The following is a 26,748-nucleotide window of genomic DNA, read 5'->3' as shown; positions in this document are numbered from 1 at the left end:
TATGTTTGATACTGGTAGTGAAGATATTAGATCATTTTGGAAAGGAGAATGGACACCAGGCCCATTTGGAGAGGTAATGCATTTTAAAATCATTTTAGGGGCTTTTTTCATGGTAAGATTGCTTAGTACAGTGAGTCAAGTTTATAGAGGCAGAAAAATACTCAAAACTACTATAGAGACATTATAAGAATGGATTTTTATTAAAAATATAACTAATTTTTCATGAGCTTAGGCCTTTTTAAAAAAGAGAAATGTTTAGGACAGGCCTGGCAGTGCTTGCCTTTAATCTCAGCCCTTGGAGGCAGAGGCAGGTGGGTCTCTAGGACTGGGAGACTAGGCTGGTGAGCACAGGGAGTTTCAAGCCAGCTATACAGTGCTGTACAGTGAGACCCTGACTCATGACAACAGCAAAAAAGGTATGGAGAAGAGGAGTTTGGTAGAATGTTACTTTCTGGGTAGAGGTGTTTTACATGGCTGAGAAGATGGCTCATTGGGTAAGAATCCTTGTTCTTCTAGCATGAGGATTGGAATTGAAGTCCCCAGCATCCATGTTTAAAAAAAAAAATGAGGCATGGCTGAATGTGCCGTACCCCAACGCATGTGCATTAGAATTAGGGTGATAACAGACAGATCCAAGAGCTCACAGCCCACCTAGCCTGGCCAAAACAGCAAGCTTTATTTCAGTGAGAAACCATGTCTCAGGCCAGTAAAGCAAAGTGCAATGGAGAAAGATAACAGATACTTCCAATCTTACATGCATACATCCCACACACATATACACAGGCAGGGCAGGAGGCAATTGAGCTTTTAACCCAAGAAAGAAAACTATATGGATTTTTTAAATTTTTAAGAAAAAACACAACTTCTTCACTCTCCCCAAATTTAGAAATGCTTGAAGTTATATTCTTTTTTTTTGTATCTCACAAAAATGAGTGCCTCCTTTGTAGCTTACCACCTTTGGACATTGTAGTTTGCACATTAATTTAGTTAAGTCATCTTATGTTGATTCTAATTCATTATGTGAAGTACTTTTATATTTTGTCCAAAATTCTTGGTACTTTATTCTAACTGGATCCCGGTGCAGTTGATTTGAAGTGTCTAATCTGTCCCCTGCCTAGCTTCATTGTCAGTCTACTTTATTAGAAATTCCATGGTTGTAGGACTGAAGGAATACCACCCACTCCTCACTTCTCTCCATCCCACAGTCTCCCTCAGAGTGACCCAAACTGTTAGACTCCATGGTTTTAGCCCCAAGCTAATCTTATTTTAAATTTGGAAGATCAAATTATAATTTCTGGTCTTATAAAAGACAAATTTCTCATTACAGTAGCAGTAAGATTTTAACTCTGTAAATATTTAACTTTGATTAATGAATGATCAATTAAATATACAAGAAAACTCTTTAACAAGTCCTTAAATGGAAACTTTTTATTCTTTTGTTTTTAATACTTTTCTTAAATGCAAAGCAAAGTTAAATTTTCCCTGTTAAGATGCAAAGCTAAGTGCCTCCTAGCCTTTTGAAGAGCAGTTGTCCATTATATAATCTGCAGAGTAGCAAGAGTCTCTCAGAAGCAGGACATTGTTTAGATTGAAAGCAGTTCTGTCTTGTGTGTAAAACAATGATGTGGTGTGAGCATTTATTTACAGTGACAGCCTTGGTTTCACTTAAGTGGCAAAACCCTTTTGAGTGGCCCACGTTTCATTCACCTTAAAGGCTTCATCTTCCCTACAGCAAAAGCTGTTAGTTCCTCTTGATTCTGCTACATGGTGTTATGATAATGTCTAGAGACCACATGACACAGCCAGGAGCATAGGCCTTTTATTTTGTCCCAGACATTTGACAGTGTAAACATACATAAAATACATATTAAAGTTTAGATGCTCTTTATAGTTTGTGCAATAAGTTGAAGCCTTAAAAAGAAAACATTTCATTAAAAAAAAGTCATTAGTTTTACTTAAGACAGGAAAATAGCAGCAAGTACCAAGACATTGTGCACTTCTTTTAATTAAGACAAATTACTTCATTTACATCAGAGTCAGAAATATAAGACTGGCTTTCTTGAATACATAATATAGCTTGAATCACTGGTTAGATAGGGGCACGTTTTCCCAACTGTACATCATGGAGGAAGGTTCTCCTTCGTTTCAGAAACTGCAGACCCTCAGCCTGCCAGCATGACCACAGCATTGAGCATTAAAAGGAGCGAGGCATTTACTTTCCAAGCACTAGCCGCAGAAGGTGGCTGAGTCTTTACATTTGCAGTGGTTTCTTCCCTCCGTAAGTTAAGGGTTGTGCTTTGTTGAGGCATTTCAGAGAAGTTATTTGGCATGCCACTAGTTATGCTGAGGGTCACGGGGGTTGGGGATGATTTTGTTGCACTGGTGAGGCTTGCATTTGAACTCATTCCATCCTGGAGGTGAATAGTTAGAGTTGCAGCTGCTGCTTCATGGGAATTGGTCATTTCTGTGGGTGTGTCTTCTGGGTAGGCCACCAAAGCCCTATCAGTGCTACTAAAAGTGGTATCTTTGCTTAGGGTGACACCAAATGTGGTTTCCTTTCCTCGATATTGTCTGGGTGTTTTGGTCACTTTGGGTTGAGTTACCATACTCAAAGAGTTAATGGTGTCCACTGTCTGCATCTCACTCATAGTAAATAAGCTTGAGGTAAATCCAGGAGGTGTGGGGTACATGCTCTGTTCCTTTAGAGAGGATACTTGCTTAGAACAAGGAGTCCCTATCACATGGGCTTTCGTTTCCATCACCCACTTCAATAAGTAAGTAATGTTTTGTTTATGGTCACATGACCACCTGTTATTATGAAGAGTTATCTCTTGCAACTGCAAAAGTTGGTCAAAAGACCGTTCTGGAATGAATGTAAATTTATTGTTGTGCAGGTAAAGATGTGTGAGATTTGTCAGGTTTATTAATGTCCCTGGAAGGATTTGTGTCAGTGAGTTATTAGACAGGTCCACGATGTGCAGTTTGGAAGGCATGTTGGTTGGAACTGTCCAAAGTTTGTTACTGCTGAGGTTAAGAACCTCAAGACTTCTTAGGGTATTTTTAATGAGAACAACCTTTTCCAGCATATTCTTAGAAACATCCAGGTATTTAAGGTTCCACTGATAAGCAGTATCAGATTTGTCAAGAAGTTTAATATTGTTGTTAGCAGCAGACATGTTCCAGAGAGACCGAGGTAACTGAGCAGGCAGACTTTCAAGCCTGTTGTTTGAAATATCCAGGGTTCTCAGATTGGTATATGGGGTTAACTGGTTATGCAGATCAGTAAAGTGGTTATAAGACAGGTTTAAATGTATAATGTTCTCCTGCAGTCCAGGTGGTAATGTAGTCAAGTTTCTGCCTGAACAGTCCACATGCCTGTGCCTCTCTGTGCATGTACACTGGAGAGGACAAATGCATAAAATGCCAGGTGTGAGAAACAGAAGGATGAACAGGCAGGAAGACATTTTCAATATCTGATATTCCATCAAAGCCTGAAAACAAACAGATACATCCTTCTTTTAATATGCAAATTCACCCTCAGCATCTGCATGGGTCAGTTAGCATTCAGCAAAATTTTCAATAAACCTCCTTGTTGTTGAGTCCTTTTATAATTGTTCCAGTGATTAAACTAACAAAGCTGCCCTTCATTTATAGTCCAAATGCCTAATCCTTCAATTGGGGCTATGTGGTGGGTGGGGGTGGGGGAACTGGGGGAGAAAGAGAGACAGACAGACAGAAAGGCAGAGAGAGAGAGAGAGAGAGAGAGAGAGAGAGAGAGAGAGAGAGAGAGAGAGACTCTCCTACATTTTTTTCTCTATTTTTATCCTTTAGTATATTCATCTTGTTTATCTTCTCGGAGCCTTTATATGATAGAATGGCACTGTCTGCAAATGAGGAGTTTTATAGGCTTACTTAGGCTGTTACTATTTTTGATAATGTTTTTGATTCAGAAAAAAAAATGGCTGTCATGTCTGTTTTTCTTAAATCTCTGCAGTATTGTAAGACACAATATGTTTGTAGTTTGAGACGTTAAAACAGATTAAAACAGTTTTTGAAATTTCATCTTCTCATGGATAACTATATCCTGGTAAAAAACGTTTTAATGAACTTGGAAAAATCAAGCCTGATAGCGTACATTTGTAAAATGATTTTTTTCCCTTATATTTCAGTACCAATTTTAAAGGAAAAACAATGTATGTCTTTACAAAGTGAGTGGACATGAAAATGAAAACCTCGGCTATTACTGCAGCAGGGTTTGGTGCATGCACTTGTTATTGAATCTATTCAATCCTAACATTAGCTTAAAACAAAAAAAAAATGCTAAAGAAAAGGAAATATTCAAAATCCGTCTTTTACCAATTTAAACAACTGCTTACCATATTGTCGTCTTCACTATCAGTATCTCATTTTCTCCAGGAAACTTGCAGCTTAAAGGTCGTCTTGTTGTGGGAGTCGGAAGGGTTTCTGGCTGTGGGCTCTGCTTGCCGGCTCAGCTGCATTGTGTTGCTGTGAGCCGAAGCTCTGCAACCACCTGATCAGCACCACATAGGAGGACTGCAGAGCTGTCATTGGTGCTGACTCAAATTTATTGCAAGAGGTGCATACGCAACAAAATGGACTTTTTTTTTTTTTTTAATTTACAGCCCAGAGAGTGCCTTACATAGCTTCAGTTCTCTGTCGGGTAGAATACTTCATGCAAATTAGGGCTGGCCTTTACTTCTGTGTATTTCTCTGAGTTTAGGTTGCACATTTAACATTTGCTTGCTGTAATTTTTCTTAAAGCCTCTACATTCTTTCTATGTGTTGAAAAATATTCTTTGTGAATTGATTTCCAGGATATTCATTGAACTATTTTTAATCTCCGCATTTTTATGTTCTTTTAAAAAACAGTTCAATTGTCTCATAACCTTTTCATATGTATGTCATGCTACATATTTATGTCTTCCTCCATCATGGTTATTATTATATTTAATTTGCTTTTCGAATTTATCAGTCACTTACGTGTTTCATCTTACCTTTTAGGAAGCACAGGAATACTTCAATATGATTACTTTGTTTTTGGCTTCCTGATACAAAAGATCGTTTGACTAATGCTGCACACAGGGCACCTGTGTTGTCGTCACAGTCCCCTTCCCCAGCACATGCACACAGTCCTGCCTTAGTGACAGTGATCAAATAAGAACAAGCCACATGTAAAATATGGATGCTGGACTATAAAACAACACCAGCCTAAAATACGTTTCACTGTGTCTTCCTGGCTGGCCTGGAATTCAGAGAGATCTTCCTACTTCTGTTTCTCAGTGCTAGAATTAAAGATGTGCACTACCATACCTGGTAGATACTAGATATTTTGTTTTGTTTCTTCTCTTTTAATGTTCTACTTTTAATTACCAGTCAAATGGTAAAATAATTGTTTACATTTTATGTATTTGAGTTAGATGGAGTTGTTTGGTTTTGATTTTGCTATTTTTTTTTTTCTTCCATGAACTTATTTTGGATGGTATGGATAGAGTATTGCTTTCTCCAGAGGTATTGTTGGGACTGAACAAAAGATAATTAATTTTATTTTTATGAATAACAGTATCAAAGCTGGAGTAGCAGCACACACCTTTTTTTTTTTTTTGGTTTTTCGAGACAGGGTTTCTCTGTGTAGCCCTGGCTGTCCTGGCACTCACTTTGTAGACCAGGCTGGCCTCGAACTCAGAAATCCGCCTGCCTCTGCCTCCCGAGTGCTGGGATTAAAGGCGTTCGCCACCACGCCCGGCTCAGCACACACCTTTAATCCTAGCATTCAGCAGGTGGAAGTAAGAAGGCCAGGAATTGAAGCCCCGCCTTGATTACACAGCAAGTTCAAGGCCAGCCTAGAATAGATGAGACCCTGTCTGAAAATATAAAATAAAATGCTGGACATGGCGGTGCTCACCTTTAATCCCAGCACTCAGGTGACAGAAGCAGGGAAATCTCTGCCCATCTGAGGCCAGCCTGGTCTACAGCAAGTCCAAGACAGCCAGGGCTACATGGAGAAATGCTACCTCAAAAAACCAAAATAAACAAAACAAAATAAATAAAAACTATTACTTTCCAATTATTTATTAAGTGTTTTATATTTAAATGTTATCTTTCCCAGAAAGTCAATAGACTTAAAAATATATGCAACAATGTTTGTAAAAGATGAAACTATAATCAAAATTTTTGTAAAATATGACTAGATTCATGGTATTTTAAGTAGACTATATAAATAATCAGTTGAAACTCAAACCTAATTTACAAAATGACCATTTATCATAGGAAAGAAAAGGAGAAAATTAAGATATACTTATTATGAAATTGTCACCATATAAAAACCAGCAATTATTAGTATATTACATTTTAAGTAATACCTTGAGTTGTCTCCTGCTAAATCTCATGGGCTGTAGTTTTATTTGTGTCTAAAAAGGAATTGATGGAATTGAAATCTATAGCTTATCTTCTTAGAAGAGAGCTATCTTGTAGGAGTTTACCTTCTAGGTAAAACTAGTGTTCCTCAAAAAGGATCTACATTTAAGCAGTCTGCACCATTAGTGACTGCTATTGGCTCAGGGCTTTATTACCGCTCTACGTTGAGTGTTCATTTGGACTTTAGATTCAGTGTATGGATTTCAGAATTTCGTCATCAATCATGATCCCTGAAAATAATGTTTGAAGTACTACGTTCAATTTGTTTTGGGGGTGAGAATGGTTTGCTTTTGACAGCATTTCATGTCAGCTCATGTATCCACCAATACAGATAGGACTAAGGATCAATTTGCCAAGCCTTAAAATCTCTCTTAGGAAGACTCATTCTACCATTATAGAAGTGGAATTACCTATGTGAATTACACTGATAAGTTCTGTCATTTGAAAGAAAAAATAATTAATTAATTGTTTCAAAATTAATTCAAGCTTAGTCTGTATTAGAGACTTTTTGCTAGCACTGTAACAAAATCTCTGACAGAAGCAACTGCAGGAGGAGGAGTTGCTCATGGCAGGGAAGACATGGGCACTGAAGTAGCTTGGTCGTGCTGGCACAGGATCAGGTCATATCCAGTGGCAAATGAGAAGCAAAACCAAGCTCTAACGGTCAGAGCTCACCCCCAGTGGCCTTAAGACCACCAGCTCTTGCTCTAAGGGTTTAATAACCTCCCCTCAGCACTGTCCACACACATTAGGATTGGATTCTGCTATGCATATAATGTTTTTCATTTCAAATTTATTTTGTATTAAAGATGACCGTGGGTACTCAAAAAGAAAAAGAGGTTGACATTTCAGTGTATTTCAAATGTAGCAATTGTAATGCTGTTAAAGGCTTTGAGAAGATTAAATACTATATTATGTGTTTTTGGTTGTTTTGTTTTTGAGACATGTCCTATAGACCAGGCTAGCCTCAACTACCTGCCTTTGCCTCCCAAGTGCTGGGACTAAAGAATCATTTTTAAAAGACAAGTATTTGTTACAACTTATCTTAGATGCTATACAGAAGCATTAATTATAATTTAGATAGGTTCACCAACTTCACAAATTATATCTATTTAGGCAACTGGTTTAGATTAAGCATTAATCAAGTTGACATTTCATTTGTATCCAAGGATATATTGCTCTAGCATTGGGACACAGCAAACCTCCTGCTGTAGTAGTAACTATAGGCATGTGTATATGTACATGTATCTGTCCAAGCTTGGAAGTTGTTGCACAACGGTCCATTAGCAGGAAATGCTTATGTCTCAAGCAGTTTGGAAAGGGATGCTCAAGGGTAGAGGGGTGGCTCAGTGTGCAGCTGTCAATGCAACCTAAGTTATGCGCTGATATACCTGCATAATAGGTAGTAACCACTCCAGTGGACCTACATTCTTTTTTTTTTTAAATCAATTTACTTTTTAAAAGATTTATTTATTTAATGTATATGAGTACACTGTAGCTGTACAGATGGTTGTGAGGCATCATGTGGTTGCTGGGAATTGAACTCAGGACTTCTGCTCGCTCCGGCCCCACTCGCTCTGGCCCAAAGATTTATTTATTATTATATGTAAGTACATTTTAGCTGTCTTTAGACACACCAGAAGAGGGCTTCAGATCTCATTACTGATGGTTGTGAGCCACCGTGTGGTTGCTGGGATTTGAACTGAGGATCTTTGGAAGACCAATCAGTGCTCTTCCCTGCTGAGTCATCTCACCAGCCCTCAATTTATTTTTTTAAAATATTTTTATTAGATATTTTCTTTATTTGCACTTCAAATGTTACCCCTTTCCTAGTTTCCCCTCTGAAAATCACCTATCCCCACCCCCTCCCCCCTCTCCCCTGCTCCCCAACCCAGCCCATTCCCATTCCTGGCATTCCCCTATACTAGGGCATAGAACCTTCAGAGGACCTAGGGCCTCTTCTCCCATTGATGACTGACTAGGCCATCCTCTGCTACATAAACAGCTAGTGCCACATGTGTTTTCTTTGTTTGGTGGTTTAGTTCCAAGGAGCTCTGGGGGTACTGGTTAGTTCATATTGATGTTCCTCCTATGGGGCTTCAGACCCCTTTAGCTCCTTGGGTACTTTCTCTAGCTCCTTCATTAGGGACCTTGTGCTCTGTCCAATGGATGATTGTGAGCATCCACTTCTGTATTTGCCAGGCACTGGCAGAGCCCCTCAGGAGACAGCTATATTAGGCTCCTGTCAGCAGGCTCTTGTTGGCATCTGCCATAGTGTCTGTGAGTTTGGTGGTTATTTATGGGGTGGATCCCCAAGTGGGGCAGTCTCTGGATGGTCGTTCCTTCAGTCTCTGCTCTGAACTTTGTAACTCCTTCCATGGGTATTTTGTTCCCCCTTCTAAGAAAGTTTCTGAGTGTCTGGGCTAATATCCACTTATCAGTGAGTGTATATCATGTGTGTTCTTTTGTGATTGTGTTACCTCACAATCCTCCAGATCTATCCATTTGTCTACGAATTTCATAAATTCATTGTTTTTAATAGCTGAGTAGTAATCCGTTGTGTAAATGTACCACATTTTCTGTATCCATTCCTCTGTTGAGGGACATCTAGGTTCTTTCTAGCTTCTGGCTTTTATAAATAAGGCTGCTATGGACATAGTGGAGCACGTGTTCTTATTACATGTTGGAGCATCTTCTGGGTATATACCCAGAAGTGGTATTGCTGGATCTTCCGGTAGAACTATGTCCAATTTTCTGAGGAACCGCTAAACTGATTTCCAGAGTGGTTGTACCAGCTTGCAGTCACATCAGCAATGGAGGAGTGTTCCACTTTCTCCACGTCCTTGCCAGCATCTGCTGTCACCTGAGTTTTTGATCTTAGCCATTCTAACTGGTGTGCCGTGGAATCTTAGGGTTGTTTTGATTTGCATTTCCCTGATGATTAAGGATGTTGAACATTTTTTTAGGTGCTTCTCAGCCATTTGGTATTCCTCACTTGAGAAATCTTTGTTTATCTCTGTTACCCTATTTTTTTAATAGGGTTGTTTAGTTTTCTGGAGTCCAACTTCTATAAGTTTCAGTGTCTCTGGTTTTATGTGGAGTTCTTTGATCCACTTAGACTTGAGCTTTGTACAAGGAGATAAGAATGGATCAATTTGCATTCTTCTACATGATAACTGCCAATTGTGCCAGCACCATTTGTTGAAAATGCTGTCTTCTTTCCACTGGATGGATTTAGCTCCTTTGTCAAAGATCAAGTGACCATGGGTGTGTGGGTTCATTTCTGGGTCTTCAATTCTGTTCCATTGATCTACCTGTCTGTCACTGTACCAGTACTATGCAGTTTACTTTTTACAAAAATAATTCATTTATTTTTTATTTCTTATGCATTGATGTTTTCCTTGCATGTATGGCTGCATGAAGTTGTAAGATTCTCTGAAACTGGAATTACAGGCAGTTGTGATCTGCCATGTGCTTGCTGAGAATTGAACCCTGGTCCTCTGGAAGAGCAGCCAGTGCTCTTAACTGCTGAGCCATCTCTTCAACCACCTTTATTCTTGAATTGATCAAACTGATTGTTCCTGTAATTAATTGTGAGCCAAAGTACTGTTATTGAAGTTCTGTATCCCTATTTTTAAAAGTTTTGTATCCCTATTTTTAAAAGTTTTGTATCCCTATTTTTAAAAGTTTTGTATCCCTATTTTTAAAAGTTCTGTATCCCTATTTTTAAAAGTTTTATTTGTTTTATTATTGTATTGCGTGACTGTCTTACTTGCATGTATTTCTGTGCAATACATGTGTGACTATTGCTAGCTAAGGTCAGAAGATGGCATTACATCACCTGGGACTGTAGATACAAAAGGTTGTGAGATGTCTTCTGGGCACTGGGAGTCAAACCTAGGAACTCAGGTCTCCTGGAAGAGCAATAGAAGAAAATTTTCTCAACCACTGAGCCATCTTTCCACCCTCAGCATCTCTTTTCCAAAATGCTTGAAACCAGAATTATTTCCAAGCTTGGAATTATTAGATACATTTATAGATATGTAGACATACGTGTCTATTGAGAGTATTCTTTGGGTGATCTCAACTCCCCCCAATTTTTGAGCACTCAGAAAATTGTAGATTTTAGATTAGGATTGTATAGTCTTTAACACAGTTACCTTTTTACTGAATTTCCTGCTGACAACAGCAGAATAATAGTATGAACTAAAGCATTGTTGAAGCATAGAACTGACAAAAACAGAACTGTATTAACATTCAAGTCACTTTACCATCTTTAACCAAAAAAAATTTTTTTACTTTATTCTCAACTTTTGCCTTTTCATTTTTTAAATCTTTTGTTTGTTTGTTTGTTTATTTTAAACTCCAGATTTTATTTCCCTCCCAGTCCACCCTCCAACTGTTCCACATCCCATACTTCCTCCCTGCCCCCCCCCCCCCGTCTCCACAAGGATGTCCCCACCCTCACCCACCATACCTCTAAACTCCCTGGTCTTCCAGTCTCTTGAGGGTTAAGTGCATCTTCTCTGACTAAACCCAAACCCAGCAGTCCTCTGCTGTATATGTGTTGGGAGCCTCATATCAGCTGGTGTATGCTGCCTGGTTGGTGGTTCAGTGTCTGAGAGATCTCTGGGGTCCAGGTTAATTGAGACTGCTGGTCCTCCAAATGGGTTACCCTCTTCCTCAGCTCTTCAAGCTTACCCCTAATTCAACCACAGGGGTCAGCAGCTTCTGTCCATTGGTTTGGGGCAAAAATCTGCATCTGACTTTTTCAGCTGCTTGTTGGGTCTTTTGGAGGTCAGTCATGATATGTCCCTTTTTATGAGCGTTCCATAGCCTCAGTAATAGTGTCAGGGGAGGTCTTGGGGCCTCCCCTTGAGCTGGATCCCACTTTGGGCCTGTCGCTGGACCTCCTTTTCCTCAGGCTCCCCTCCATTTCCATTCCTGCAGTTCTTTCAGACAGGAACAGTTATGGGTCAGAGTTTTGACTGTGGAATGGCAACCCCATTCCTCACTTGATGCCCTGTCTTTCTGCTAGAGGTGGACTCTACAAGTTCCCTCTTCCCAATGTAGGACATTTCATCTAAAGTTCCTTCCTTTTGAGTCCTGAGAGTCTCTCACCTCCCAGGTCTCTGGTACGTTCTGGAGGATCCCCTCCCCCAACCTCCTATCTTCTGAGGTTGCCTGTTTCCATTCTTTCTGCTGACCCTCAGGACTTAAGTCCTTTTCCCCCACCCAATACCAGATCATGTTCCCCTCCCCACCACCCCTTTTCTCTCCCAGGCCTCTCCCTCCCCCCATTGTGATTGCTTTCTTCTCCCTCCCAAGTGGGACTGAGGCATCCTCACTTGGGTCCTTCAGCTTGTTGACCTTTTTTAATTCTGTGGACTGTATCTTGGGTATTCTGTACTTAAATACTTGCTATTATTATTATTATTATTTGGCTAATATACATTTATTAGTGAATACATACCATGCATGTCCTTTTGGGTCTGAGTTACCTCACTCAGGATGATAATTGGTTCCTCAGAAAATTGGAAATAGATCTACCTGAAGACTCAGCAATCCCACTCTTGGGAATATACCCAAAAGATGCCCCACCATGCCACAGGGGCACATGTTCCACTATGTTCATAGCAGCCTTGTTTGTGAAAGCCAGAAGCTAGAAACAACTCTGATGTCCCACGACAGAAAAATGGAGACAGAAAATGTGGTTCATTTACACAATGGAATACTACTCAGCTATTAAGAATGAGTTTTGCAGGCAAATAGATGGAACTAGAAAATGCCTTTCATTTTTAAAAACTGTGTGTGTGTCTGTGTCTGTCTGTCTGTGTAATGTGAGTGCCATTATGTACATGTGGAGGTGAGAGAATATTTTGGAAATTAGTTTTCTCCTTGCACCATATATGTGGGTCCCTGGAATCAAACTTGTCTTCCAGTTTGGCAGCGAGTGCTTTTACCCCCTGAGCCAGCGAGTCTCCTTCAGCCTCTCTAGAGTGTTCCTGACTTATCTACTTGCTTTCTGGGAATGTTTGACGTTGTTATTATATCCCTGGTTTTCCCATACTGTTCCTAACAACATTGACCTAACTGCTAATTTGTCTTATGGAAGAGCAGTCTGAAAAGGACAGTCACATGAATGCAGCTATATGACAGACCCGTCATGGTTCTGAAGTATCTTTCATTGAGGAGGGACAGTCAGTTTTGTACCCAGAATTATTTGAAGTCATTCTTTTCTGTTTGTCATAAACGTGGCGTAATGTTAAATTAATATCTTTCAGCTTCTAGTATTTTAGTTTTTATGGCTGATTAGTCAGAATACTGTAACTGTGTATATAGAGGACTTGTACTACTCAGGTTTGACCCCTCCAGTCTTTTTTTTTTTTTTTTTTTTCTCCTATTGGTGTAGAGAAGAACTGCTTTCAATTCATTTGCTTGCAGTTACATCTTAATTCTTTAAAAAAAAAAACAGATTAAAATATGTATGTGTATATCATATATTTTTGTCTTCTCATGTAAAAGTTTGTGTGATGAATTGTTCTATATTGTATTCTGTTTTTCTTATTAGTTCATTTTAAAGATAACTCTATTTCAAGAGACATGGATTTGTCTCATTCATTTCTTGTTGCCTTGGGGAATATACCTTAGTGTTTTTGATCTGACTTGTCCTGGAAGGCATCTGACTTGTTCCCATAATTCCATTATTGCCAATAATGACATGCTGTGACCCTCATGCTTGAAGAGTTTCATATTTTACCAGTAACTTTTTAAAAACTTTTTTTTGTCTTTTTGAGATAGGATTTCTCTATGTAGCCCTGGATGCCCTGGAACTCACTCTGTAGATCAGGCTAGCCTCAGAGACTCACCTGCCTCTGGCTCTGAGTGCTGTGATTAGAGGTGTATGCCACCATTTCTGGCCTTTATGTATATTTTCAAGAATAATCCATGTATATTTTTTCTTCTCTGGATGTGTTTATGTTTTGTAAAATTTTGTTGTTTTATTTTTACTGTCCACTATCCATTTCTGTTATCCATCTTTAAGAACTTTCTTAACATTTATAGGTTATTAGTACTTTGTCTTGATTTAACTTAAAATTTCTCAATTGTCTTGTGTTTGTCTTTTGACTTTTTAATACTGAGTTATATTTTGGTTTTGACATTTGAAAATTTTCTCTCTTGTTTTTGTTGCTTCTAGACTTTGAGCCTCAGCTAGGAAGATGTTTGCCCATGTTTGGATTATAAAGGGGTTCAGCAGCATCTTCTTGTATTGTGTCCACTCTATGATGTCTATTTAGATCTTGTCTACTTAACGTCTATTCTAAATGTGAAATGTGGATCCAATTTTCTTTTTCCTAATATCCATTCAGTTGTCTCTCCAGCTCCTCCATTGGCTACTGTACTGTCTAGGAGGTATTTCTCAGTACCCGTTTTTTCAAGAGGTCAGTAAGTGAGGTGCTGAAAGGAACAACTTTGGAAAGAGCCTTTTAGGCCCACAAGTGAGATGAGAAGAGGTGGATGATTGGCATTCAAGCTGCTGCATCTAATTCCTCTAATTCTTAAATACAAGAAATTCTCAAAATTCCTGAGTGACTGCTGCAGTGTAAATTAGCCTTAAAATCATATTTGAAGACACATGTGAAAAATTTTATTGTGGATGACAGAAAAGAACCAACGTAATAAAATGAAAAGCCATCACGCTTGAAGTGGGTGTTTCTGTAGATAAAAAAGTGTTGTCAGTAAGAGGTGGCTTGTAAGAAGGTAAGTACTGTATGTAAAATAACACTTAAGCCCAGTGTGATTTAAGGTGTTTTAAAGGTCACACCTTTCATCACAGAGACTGGGAGACAGAGGCAAGTGCATCTCTGTGAGTTTGAGGACAGTTGGTCTATAGAGAGAGTGCCAGGGCTACCAGAGGAATCCTGTCTCAGAACACAAACAACAACAACAATAAATTTACATGTATTTATAATTATGTATAATTGTTTATTAATAGTTATATACTAAATAATAATAATAGTAGTAGTACTATGTAGTAGTAATAGTAGCAGTAGTAGTAAAACTCCACTGCCCAAGAACCTTCTTGTTTTTATTCCACATGGGATTTTTAGTATTTGAACATTAATGTTACCAATAAATACTATATTCTATCCTGAAAAGTACCAAAATCTGTGCTCTAAGCAACTGTCCTTTCTTGGACTTGTAATAATAATAAGAGAAGGATGTGCTTGTTGGGCAGATGAACATTTCTATAGCCCCATTGACATCTGCAAAAGGTAGGCCAGTACCCACTGACCCCTCCACTTTAACAAAAGTTGTGCCCACTTTTGTTTTGAGTGCCTCATACTCAACAATCTTCAGGTGATGATTAAATTTCTACATTTACAAAAGGTGGTTGGGGCTGCAGTGATGGTCAGTAGTTTAGAGAACTTGCTGCTGTCCTAGAGGACCAAGTTCAGTTCCCAGCACCCATGTTAGGCAGCAGCTCATAACTTCCTGGGACTTCAGTTCAGTATCCTCTGTGGTCTCCACAGACACCCTCACACAGGCTGGTATCCTGCATGTGTGGGAAGGGACACACACATACAGCCAGCCCACTTCTATTTTTTTCTCCCATCTTCCGTATCATTTGATTTTTGTCTAAGTGGTTACTTTATGCTTCCCTAACCTTTTAGAAACATGTTTACATTTTGGGGACAGTGAGATGGGCTTAGAGGTTAGAGGTTGCCTGCTGTCAGGTCTGATGACTTGAGTTCTGAATTTTATCCTTGAGGTGGAAGAAAAAAATGAACTCCCACAAGTCATCTTCTAACCTCAAATACAGCCTATCTCTTTGACCTCCACCCCCACGCCCCAAACATTGGAGGAGGAGGGGAAAAGAAAGGAGTTGCAATGGTTCCGTGGTTAAGAGCACTTACAGAGGACTTGGAGTCAGTTCCAGGACTCACGGGGCAGTTGGCAAATGTTAGTAATGCCATCTAGTTCCAGAGGATCCAGTGCCATCTTCTGTCTTCCTCAAACACCAGCCATATATATGGTGTGTGTGTGTGTGTGTGTGTGTGTGAATATATATACAAACACATATTCAGCCAAAACTCTTATATACATAAAATTTTTAATTATAAAGAAAAAAATCTGCATTTTATGGTAAGTGCTCACTTTTTCAGGGTAAATGTATTCCAAACACAGCACTCAGACTTCATGTTTTAATACAGTTTGTAACTGTGTTTCCAGTAAAGTAAAAAATTGAAATGTCCTGTTCTTAGATATATCTTTTAATCTCTATAAATGAAAATATTTACTTAATATTTGAAGTATTAAAACTTTGACCATTTAAAAATTCTCATTCTTATTATACCCCAAATTTTGAGGTGGAAAAAATAGAATTTTATTTATTTAAGGTAAGTTTATATACAGCTTTTCAGGGCGAAATCTATTAGGTAATAATAAGTATATGTAGATCATATGTTTCCAAAGTGATTAAGTCATTGAAATATCTATCATTGACATATATAAAAGGCACTCTGATTTTAAAAATTACTTCTGTAACTGGTAGGTATACCACTGTAATAATCTACCCATGTACGTGGGCTTCAGTCAGGGGTTAGGGAGTCCCTAAAGATTCTCTCAGGTGCTATGTGTCATGTCCTGTGTGCCATACCACGAAGACAGGAATGTGTCGGAGCCATCTCAGGATGGAGGGCAGTCTAGAAAGCCAGCTGTCACTTTACAGCAGCTCTGTAGGTGGAAGTGGCAGGGAATCTGTGAGGTCTGGATGGAGGTCAGGCGTAGAGAACTCCTGGCACTGAGCCTCGTGGGCTGACTCTTGGTTGTTTGTAAAATCTCCTGCTGACAGAGGCACATTAAATGAGTCAGGGGGTGGCGGGAATGGCTCTTGGATCTTGGAATACTGTTCTTCACACACTTGATTTAGACCATCTGGAGATGGTTGGAGATTGATAGAATCATTTGGTAAAGGAGATACAACTGTCATTGTGGGCTTGTTTGGTAGGTTCTCATCCAAATCAAAAAGGGGAGGTGGCAGGGCCAGATCTGCATCATCTGAAGACACGGCTGTACCAACTGTCGACCCATCAGCACTGTCTTCTGATAAACCATTTATTTGAACTTCTACATTCTCAGTCTTGAGGTTGCTGGTATCATTAATGTGTTCACTTGATTCAAACAACTTAACTTCTAAATCATCTGCTAGCAGTGTGCTTTTACTTGGTTTCCAGGTCATAAGTGAGACAACTGATGCGCGCTTTGTGGATACCTCACTCTCTCTAATGTTATCCATACACATTTCTGGTGTTTCTCCATCAGCAAATGGAGACCTACCTGCCCAGTTTTGATCATTTAAGACTGGCTTCCTCAAGTATTTCCACAGTATAATCATGAGTATAGCTACCAACATAGAAATTATAATAGTACCAATTAATATGGCAGCAATTGCATTGTGGTTGTTTTTATGAGCAGTTCCTTTGCCACTTGGTGGCTCTGAAGTGAGTGGTGGTGGTGGTGGTGGTGTGTCCCTTGGTAAATAAATAGTTGGTGTTGATTTTGTGGGCTGATTATAAGTAGACTCTACTACTGGTTTTCCAGAAGAGGTAGGAGCAGGTGATGGTGGCTGTTGTGTGGAAGTATAGACAAGATGCTTTGATGGTTGTCCAGTAGAATTATAGGCAGAAGGTGATGGTTGATTGGTCAAAGTGAACCCAGATAGTGATGTTTGAGGGAAGGAGTTGTTGACCGCTGATTCTGCTTGTCTGGTGATGTTATAAGTAGGTGGTCTTGAAGAAACATAAACAGCTGGTGTTGTTTGTTCAGGAGTGATTGGGGCAGGTGATACTTGCTGTCCAGTAGAAATGTTGAATCTTGTTGTCTGACTCAAAGTATTCCCTGCTGTGTTTTGAGAATCAGTTGTAACATATAACGATGATGTAATTAAAGTAGACAGTGATTGCTGCTCTGTTGTAATTGCTTCTGTCTCTGAGAAAAACGTATTGTTCAGGTATTGACAAAGCAAAATGAAGACCAAATACTTGAATTCCATTTCAGATGTTTCCTCCTTACCAGTGATTTCACAATGAAAGAAAAAGAAATATGGTTAGCTATCACCTGGTGTCTAGTTACATTGGACTCTTCATTACGGTGTCTGACATACAGTGGTTAGGCATTTGGTTAAATTTCATTCTGGTTTCTACTTGACACAATGTAATGCTCCAGTTTATGGTATAGCATCTGGAGTTCCTGGGAAGTAATCTTAATTCTTTTATAAAATCTGTTTAACCTTGCAGCCCCTCTAGGTTCCTCAGCTTCTACTCCTTCATTTCATATTGTCTTGAGTGTGCAGGCTCAACCTGCTGCCATGGGCTCTCTGCTCTGTTCGCTGTCTGTTCCTAGAAATAAAGTGGTCTGCCTTGCAGAGAGAGCAGTGGTGACCACAGTGCCTTACACTATTGCCTTTATGTTCTTTCTCTCTCTCTCCTCACCAAATTTGACCTTACCGATTAGTCCCTCACTAGTATTTCAGTAACCCTTGTATTACAGTTTTTCCTTCACATCACTTCAGTTAGATCTTTTTTGCTCCTGTTTCCTAAATATAGACACTCAGCATCCAATCTCTCTCTACCTTTCACTTTTCTTTGTTCTAGTCCTGTAAGTGTCCACTCTCACCCTGGTGCTATAACTACCAAGCCTGTGCAACCTGAACCTCCTTTGTTCTGAGTCCATTTGTATAATGTCTTAGTGGGCATGTTATATATATATATATATATTTCATAATCAGCAAATTCAGTAGATCCAGTCCCAGGGGAACCTCACACCTCTGGTCTGTATGGCATCACACTGGTGGACACACACTCACACATGACCACATACACAGAATGAAAGTTAAAAATACAATCTGAAAGAAAAAACAAAAACCAAGAAAATCCTAAAGTGATTCAAGTCCCTGTAGCCCAGTTGGTCAAGTAAGCAAGCCCATTACTGCTCTCATTCTGATATTGGACAACCACCTTTGCACATCAGACCCTAGTCTAGATTTGATAAATTTAAAAAAATTAAGTTGCTTTCAACTGTTTTAAACTCTTATGGTAAAAATTAGCAGGTAAAAAGTAATCTCAGGCAGGTGTGGTGGCGCACACCTTTAATCCCAGCAGAGGCAAGTAATCTCTGTGAGTTTGAAGCAATCGTCGTATGCATGGGGAGTTCCAGTACAGCCAGGGCAACATAGAGAAATACTGTCTTGAAAATAATTTGATGTTTCCTCATACTTAGTAGATGAACAGGAGTTAACTTGGCAAGGGAGGACTTTGGAAAGGTTTGCCAGAGATATTGAAGCAGATTTAAATCTTAGAATACTATACAGAGCTAGTTAAGCACGTCTGTCTCCCAGTTCAGACAGTGTGCACAGGCGCCTGGGCAGGGCTCAGCATAGGCTTGGCAGCTGTCTTTTTGTGGGATGTCGTAGATGCTGAAACTTTGAAGGCTTAAGTTCCGAAGTTCCGGCTGGATACTGTCCACTTAACTCAGTGTGTGAGGTCACCTAAGTGTGTTGTTTTCAGTAGCCTCACTCTCTAAAGTGGCATTGTCAGTGCTGAGGATAACGGGCTCTTCTGGACATCCCCAAGCGTAGTGTCTCTCTCTGAGAGAGCTGAGCTGTTTCTTAACGTTAAGGAGGAACAAGCTCAGACTGTTAGATACTAGTTTCTATGTATGATAAGAAATTAATTTTTCCAGGACTCTGAAGATACAATAGAAGGTTTTGACAATTTGAGTAGTTTGTATTTCTTTACCCAGCTACCACTAGCATAGTAGAATGATGATGACAAATGACACCCTTCTTGTTCATTCTCTCTCTTGTTTGTTTGTTTTGTGTTTTAAGACACTCGCCCAGTTTAGCCCAGGTTGGCCTTGCTAAGATCCATGGTTGCTGAGATCACATGCTTGAGCCAGAAGGACCTGGACTTACAAGAAAAGATAATGTTTTTTTCTAGTCTGTTTCTTCTTTCTATTTTCTCTCTCGTGCTTGAAGCCTAAACTTTAAAACAGCTCTCTGCAGTCCCTTGCCTGGTGCAGGTTACTTACCCTTAAAGCATGCATCACCTGCTTGCTACTTCACCCAAGGATACACATCTCGGTCTGGAGAAAACCTTACAAACCAAGCTTTAGCTTCCCTGAATACTTCCTAAACACATTAAATTATGCCATTTTGCTGTCTTTAGTGTGTTCTTTTCTTCTCTAATCCTCTTTTCTGCTGACTATATGTCTGAACCTGTCTTCATCTTGTAGACCTCAATTTAAATTCCCCTTCATAAACCCGGTTCTCTGACTGACCACAGGCACAGATAGCTGTCCCCTGGGCCTCCTCCGCCTGCTGTCCTGCTGGTTTCTTTGGCCCTACCTTGTGGATGTGCCTCATTCCTGCTTCTCCCCACCTAAATGGTTGTTTTTATTATGTTGTTTGCACATTTTCTATTATTATCCCTGTTGCCTTAAATGAGATTATTTTAAAAAACAATTCCACAAAGGTAGGAAAAAAACAAAGGAAGAAAATACCTCTATAGAGTATGCTATAAATGGGCTAGAGAGATGGCTCAGGCGTTAAAGGCTAGGCTCACAACCAAAAATATAAGAGTATGCGATAAATTTGAGACTTACATACTTACTTCATTTAACCTTCACAGAAGCAAATTAAAATGAGTTGAGCAGCTTGTCTGGGTTGTGGCTGTTAGTGACAGCATGAGGTTGTACCATGTGATTCTAAAGTCTGATTTGTGTCTGTTCTCCCTCCGTTTCATATTTTCTAATGTTGATTCCCCATGCCTTTCATTTTAGTTGCTCAGTAAATATTTAATCTGCGCTGGCCTCTCGGTTCTTTACTGTCTCACTTTGACTTTCTGCTAAGCCTTCTACCATAATACAAGCAGAGAAAAGAAAACTTAGTTAAATTCTGGGTTTTATCCATCTTTAAGGTTTTTTTATGGGAAACATTGAAATTTTTGGCATGGATATGAGGGTCTGACTCATCTCTAGATGGTCATCATTCATATCGTTCCACACAGTAACTTTATAGGTTACTTACCCAAAAAGCTTTGGTTAGAAAATGGCGTTCAAAGTTTCCTTTTGTAAATGTTTTTAGAAAATGCTTTCCAAAACAACAGAAGATATAGAATTGTCTCCAACTAAAAATGTTTCCTCTTTTGTGACTTTGCTTAAAATAAAGAAACCATATGGTTCCTCTTTTTAGTTAGCTGAAAAAGGAAACAGAGAAGGAACCAGCTAACACAGGAGCCTGATTATAAAACCCAGTGTGGTTTGTAAGATCAGCTTTGATTGGCTCATCACCTCTGATGTCAGTAGGAAGCTAGAGGCTTCAGGGTGATGCTTCCACTTGTCAGCAGTAGTAAAAGCAAAACCCACTTTTAAAATAGCATCCCACATTCCCCTGCTCATCATTTCTGTCACGTACCCTCCTAGGATCTGCCACAGTAGAGTACTAGAACCTCTTAGAATCTCACTCTAGCAGCTCTGAAGAGTCTAGAAAAGAAGCATCAAGACAAAAAGAAGACATTTTGGATTTAATAATTTTGGGGGACAGGAAGCCTGACTCTTTTCAGATTTAATGAAGCTGGTTCTGTTACTGTAATACACAAGCTTATTCAACATACTTGACAACTTTGTAACTTGTATGTTCCTAAATGGACACTGTTTCTGCAGAGAAAGATGATGGTCAGCTGATTTGGGGCAGGGGATTAAAAGGGGATTAAAATTTAGAATAGAAGGAATGGGGATAAGTATTTTTTCTTTTATAAAAAGAAGCACTAACAAGAAATTATAAAAAATAAATAAAAGGTTTAGGATGCACTAGATATGTGGGAAAGGATCAGTTGATTAGAAAACATATTGAAGAAAAAGAAATAATTGGAAATGGTAGTTGCTTATTAACTATCAAGAAGTTACTAAAGAAGACTGAAGTAGGTCAAATGCAGTTAGAGATGGGGGTGGGGGTGCTGGGGACTTAGCTCAGTGGTAGAGCTCTTGCTCTTGAGAGAGAAAATGAATGAATTGACATAGGTAAAGAGGATTGTTGGGAATTGTCATTTCCTGTCATTGGCCTGTATGTGGGAACAAGAATTAACAAAAAGCTGACCATCCAGGACAGAGGCTAGATGGCCAATCCTCAATCCAGGCTCCATTCAGCTTCCCCTACACTACTTGCCCTGCCACAACCCAGAAGTAACCCTGACAACCACCGAGACCTAGGAACAGTCTATGTAGGACCTTTCTTAGAAAGCCTTTACTCTCCTGCTCAGGGAAAGCTAGATTTCTCAACCTTGTTATAGCAATACTTGTCTCTGTATTTAAATTCTGAGGTTTAAATCTGCATTTGGGTTCTTTGTGGGGTTTTTTGTTTTGTTTTGTTTTGTTTTTTTAAGGAAAATGTACATATTTTTAGTGACTCCGTATGCACCGTGACAAGAAATGGGAACTCCTGGTGGCCTGTCACATACTGCCAGGGCTACAGTGATTGCCTGCCATGCACATGGCCCTGAGTTTGGTCCCCATTACCACAAAATTACCTAAGTAAAATTAATGCTGTTCAATTGGCTATCATAAGAAATATATATCATTTTAATAAGGAATTGATGAACTTTGGAAAACATTCCTTAGAAAAAAGGTAAGTGTAGATATTTATGTCAGAGTTTGTCTTTGAACTGTGCATGGTGTCTTAGGCCTTTAATTCCAGCACTGGAAGTAGAGGTAAATGGATCTCTCTGAATTTGAGGCCAGCCTGGTCTACTTAAGGAGGTCCAAACCAACCAAGGCTAGATAATGATAACCTGTCTCAAATAAACAAAATTAGATCTTTCAGTTATTTTGATATAAGAAAAATAAGTATAGCTGGGTGTGGAAGCTTATACCTTCATTTCTGGAGGTAGAGGCAGGGAGGTCTTAGAGTTAGAGGCCAACCAGGTCTGCTTGTGGGTTCCAGGCTAGCCAAGACTACATTGTAGGGAGACCCTGTCTCCAAAAACCAAAATCAAAAGCAACAAGTAAATTATAGTACACCTATAAGAGATAGGCACATAGTACTAGTGCTCTCTCTAAACTAGTGAGATTTTAAAACCATAGTAGGAAGAAACCAGAAAAGGAAATCAATCTCAAATTACAAGTAGTATTTTATGGCCATTTTTAATCAGTAAAAATAACTACCATTACTGAACACCTGAAAATTCCTGAGTAATAAGATTTATTTGCATGACCTAGGTGGTTGTATTTTCATCTTCCAAGTTTAAAAAAAAAAAAAAAGGAGGAGAACTTGGTTAACTTGACAAGCTGTCACAGCCCTAGTGGTGGCACAGTATGAAACCATGCTGCCCTGAGCCTTGGACTTCTGCTACATGCTGGAGCCTTTGTAGAATTATGAAAAAGAAAGGCAGAGAGGCAGAGGCAGAGGCAGGCATATCTCTCTGTGAGTTCAAGGCCAGCCTGATTACAGAGTTCCAGGACTTTAATTAATTCATTAAACCAAAATGCTATAAAGAAAAGTTATGTTGATAAAGTATTAAAATCAGTGCATTTTTATTTATTTTATGTAATTGTTCCATTTAGTCACAAGGCAAGTATCTTTTGTATATACCAACAAGTTTTTATAAAACGTTCTTTCTGTGAATGTTTCTTTCTGTTTATATTCTTCACTAACAGGTCAGCTCAGAGTATGTGGCGTAAGCACACATGTGAATATACACATACCTACTTTACCATAATATTTTTTCCCTTATGGAACTTTTTTTTTTTTCTTTTGGTTTTTCGAGACAGGGTTTTTCTCTGTAGCCCTGGCTGTCCTGGAACTCACTTTGTAGAATAGGCTGGCCTCGAACTCAGAAATCCGCCTGCCTCTGCCTCCTGAGTGCTGGGATTAAAGGCGTGCGCCACCACGTCCGGCCTTATGGAACTTTTTAAATGACATAATATATGTCATAATTATTACTTAAATATAAAATTTATTTTATACAAAAATGACATCTAATTTAATTTCTCTTTAAGTTAAAACAAAGGTGACCATTGATGGTTTATAAACTAAAGTGTTAGACAAAAATAATTCATGCCAGTAATGGTAATGAATGCTTTTAATCCTAGTAACTTGTGTGGTGGAGACAGAAAGATCTGAGTTAGAAGCTGGCCTGGGCTGCATGTAAAAGCACTGACTTTTTTTTTTTTTTTTCCCTAAATAGTGGGGAAAAAACTGATGAGGTAATCTAAATCTATAGGAATGTCTGTGTAGAAAGTAACTTAGACTCTGTTCCCTCTCTTTTTTACAATGCCAGGCCAAACCCCAGGCCTTATACATGTTGGGCAGGCTCTGCCCCAGCTCGAGAATTTTTTATAAACAATATTTTAGAGATTGTAAATTTAGTCAAAGCCTGTAGAATTTTATTTTATTTTTAACTCTTGCCTTACTTAAAATTATTAAAGTGATTTAACAAATATTTTGACTGAGTAAACTTCAAAGGGCTGATAATATTAAAATCTTGATAAAAATCTTTCAGACAGTATCAACCCTGAGTATAAATTTATAAAATTCTGCACAGCAGAGCCACAGAAACTTTCTGTAGACATCTTTAAACTGTTGAGAGCTGAATTCAACTAAGTATAAAACACTAATACTGTTTTAGTTTTTAAAATAAATAAGCAAAACTGAAATCAGAAATCAGAGGGCCTGTGTCCAGGTGTGCTTACCTGTGAACTTCTTTCGCAGAATGTAAATTCTTGTTCTAACAGGACAAGTTGGTGATTTGGCTGAGAGAGCAAAGGGGTGTTTCAGTGCAGATTAACAGTGGTCTCCAGCACACTGAGATGGCTTCTATGCTGCAGAGGAAGTTTATCAGTAGCCGTTACAGGAAGTGCAATATGCCACAGGATGACTAAGAGTTTGCTCCTTCACCAGAGCATATTTTGAAACACAATCTATATAACTTTAAGTGCTTGTAGCTGATGTTTGTAACTTACCCCTGACTCTCCAGTCATGGGGTTCCATAATCTAAAAACTTAGGACGGAGTCTTGCCTGAGAAATTATCTATTCTGAGGTAGATTCTGAGGGATATTTCTTATTAGAAGAAATGAATGTTGTGTAGGTCTCAGGCAAGTCAGTGACGTTCTCAGTCACCATTTCCTCCTTTAAAAACATACTGTTTTGGAACATTGTGAGCACTGGGTAAGATAACACCTCACACAGTAGGTGAGCCGTGCATGTGCGTGCTACTCCTTCATCGATAGCACCCAAGGAAAGTATAGGCAGAGCTTAAGGAAAGTATAATCAGCTTATTCTCACCAATTTGACTTTGGTACTGTGGGTCACACATGTTAGCCACGACTACCAATGTACTGTATGTTTGCCCAAATGCTTCCTTTAAAAAGAAGGCATTTTGATTTTTATGTATATGTATGCCACCATATGCATGAGTGCCCTCTGTGGCTAGAAGAGGGTTTGGGACCCCCAAAAGCTGAGATGCTCTTGGTGGTGAGGTCTGCCTGGACACAGGTGATGGGCAACCGAAGTCAGTGCACTCCTTAACTATTAAGCTGTCTCTCCAGTTCCTCCAATACTTTGCAAATAAGAAGTTGACTAGGCCAAGTCTGTTGAAGAGTATGAGTGTCTCTGGAGGAAGGTTTCTTTAAGCAGGTCTTTCTCTAGCCTTTTCCTCATCTGAAAAGTGAACATTGAAATCCCTAACTTATTATGGGATGTAAATAAATGTAATCACTTCTTGGGTGCACAGTATAGCAGATACAGTAAATGCCAACTTGTGGATCACTGTCCCTAGTCACTGCCAAGGAACGTACATTACCATGACTTCTTAACTTGAAGGGACGTAAAGGTAATAGAATGTAATAAAAATGTTATAAACAAACTTTTTAATAGGGGGGAATAAAGCTTTGTTTATTCTTGAGAACAGGGTCTCATTGTTTGACTTAGACTTTTGGCCTTGAACTTTCAATCTTCCTGTTTCAGCCTCCCAAATGCTGGGATTACAGGCTTGTGCTGCCATCACACCCTGCTGTTACAAAGCTTTTAATTTACTATTTTATTTTATTTATTTATTTATTAATTTATTTATTATATGTAAGTACACTGTAGCTGTCTTCAGACGCACCAGAAGAGGGCGCCAGATCTCGTTACGGATGGTTGTGAGCCACCATGTGGTTGCTGGGATTTGAACTTCAGACCTTCAAAAGAGTAGTTGGGTGCTCTTACCCACTGAGCCATCTCACCAGCCCTTTAATTTATTTTTAAATCTTTAGATTAAGATGATAATCATTATATCCAGGAGTAGAAAATAAAAATGATTTTGTTCAAAAATAACTTAGGAAACTTTGACTCTGTAGACATCTTTACTCTTTTTTTCAAAAGTTCCCTTTAAGGTATCATTCTTAGGATGTGTGCTTAAAAATCAAGTATTGAGTGATAGATCTTAAATATTCCTGAATTACATAAAAGTCTTCTGTTTTATTTGAAAATATTTGACAAATATGTTTAACATGGAAGGAATTTCTTAGTCACTTTTCTGTCTTTAGAAAGAGGTTATTTTGTTTTAATTTCCTCTGATAAATATTTGTTTACAACAATTAACTCTATGAGGATAACTGAATTATTCTGTGTCTGCCACCCAACTTCATCTTTCATTGCAGAAAATGGGAACACTGTCTGAAGTCATTTCCAATCAGGTCTGTTTTACCCTTGAAAAAAACAAGCAGAGTCTGGCATAATGATGCATGCCTGTAATCTCAGCATTTTAGAGGCAGAGCAGGAGGCTCTCTGGTGTGTTGGCGATCATCACACACAGTGACTTTGAGGCCAGCCTGAATTACAGAACAAACAAAACTCCTCACTCCACCCCCAGACCTTATAACCGCAGAAGGACTAGGGCCAGAAGAGATGTGAGAGAAAGACAGACATTCATGCTGCTCTGGAGAGTAAAAGTGAAAGGGGAAAGTCTGCTTGCCCTCTGTGCTTTAATTTTCATTTTATCGACACTTTGCTTTATCTGGTTATGATTTACTGTTTAGGGAGATGAACTTTTAAAAAAACTAGTAGTAAATTCATGAGAAAATTTGTATCGGGAGTTAAGAGCACTGACTGCTCTTCCAAACAACCAAGTTCAGCTCCCAGCACCCACATGGCAGCTCACAACCATCTGTAACTCCAGCCCTAGAGAGGATCTGGTGCTCTCTTCTTGCCTCTGTGGGCACCAGACACACATGTAGTGCATAGACACATATGCAAGCAAAATACCCATACACAT

General features: G+C 39.0%; 3 protein-coding genes across 8 annotated transcripts in view; 1 reads left to right on the top strand and 2 right to left on the bottom strand.

Moving 5' to 3' along the window:
- Positions 1 to 26,748, top strand: part of Nf1 (neurofibromin 1) — a 247,835-nt gene that overhangs the window by 168,258 nt on the left and 52,829 nt on the right. The window lies entirely within an intron of this gene.
- Omg (oligodendrocyte myelin glycoprotein) lies at positions 1,467 to 4,594 on the bottom strand. The gene is made up of 2 exons (XM_021176617.3): positions 4,377 to 4,594; positions 1,467 to 3,491 (listed from the first exon to the last, which is right to left on the bottom strand). The coding sequence occupies exons 1-2, from the start codon at positions 4,377 to 4,379 to the stop codon at positions 2,163 to 2,165; spliced, it is 1,332 nt and encodes a 443-aa protein (XP_021032276.1). The 5' UTR covers positions 4,380 to 4,594; the 3' UTR covers positions 1,467 to 2,162.
- On the bottom strand, positions 15,589 to 24,280 carry Evi2b (ecotropic viral integration site 2B). Its single transcript, XM_021176618.2, has 2 exons — positions 24,184 to 24,280; positions 15,589 to 17,506 (listed from the first exon to the last, which is right to left on the bottom strand). Exon 2 carries the CDS (start codon positions 17,489 to 17,491, stop codon positions 16,163 to 16,165), a length of 1,329 nt encoding a protein of 442 aa, XP_021032277.1. The 5' UTR covers positions 17,492 to 17,506; positions 24,184 to 24,280; the 3' UTR covers positions 15,589 to 16,162.

Source organism: Mus caroli, unplaced genomic scaffold, assembly GCF_978045245.1.
Source record: "Mus caroli unplaced genomic scaffold, Mus_caroli_1 scaffold_13, whole genome shotgun sequence".
Classification (NCBI taxonomy): Eukaryota; Metazoa; Chordata; class Mammalia; order Rodentia; family Muridae; genus Mus; species Mus caroli.
This window is presented reverse-complemented; position numbering and strand designations above follow the sequence as displayed.

What these genes read in the sequence shown, in the direction of transcription:
- Evi2b (XM_021176618.2), bottom strand. Translation starts at nt 17,491, where the DNA reads ATGGAATTCAAGTATTTGGTCTTCATTTTGCTTTGTCAATACCTGAAC.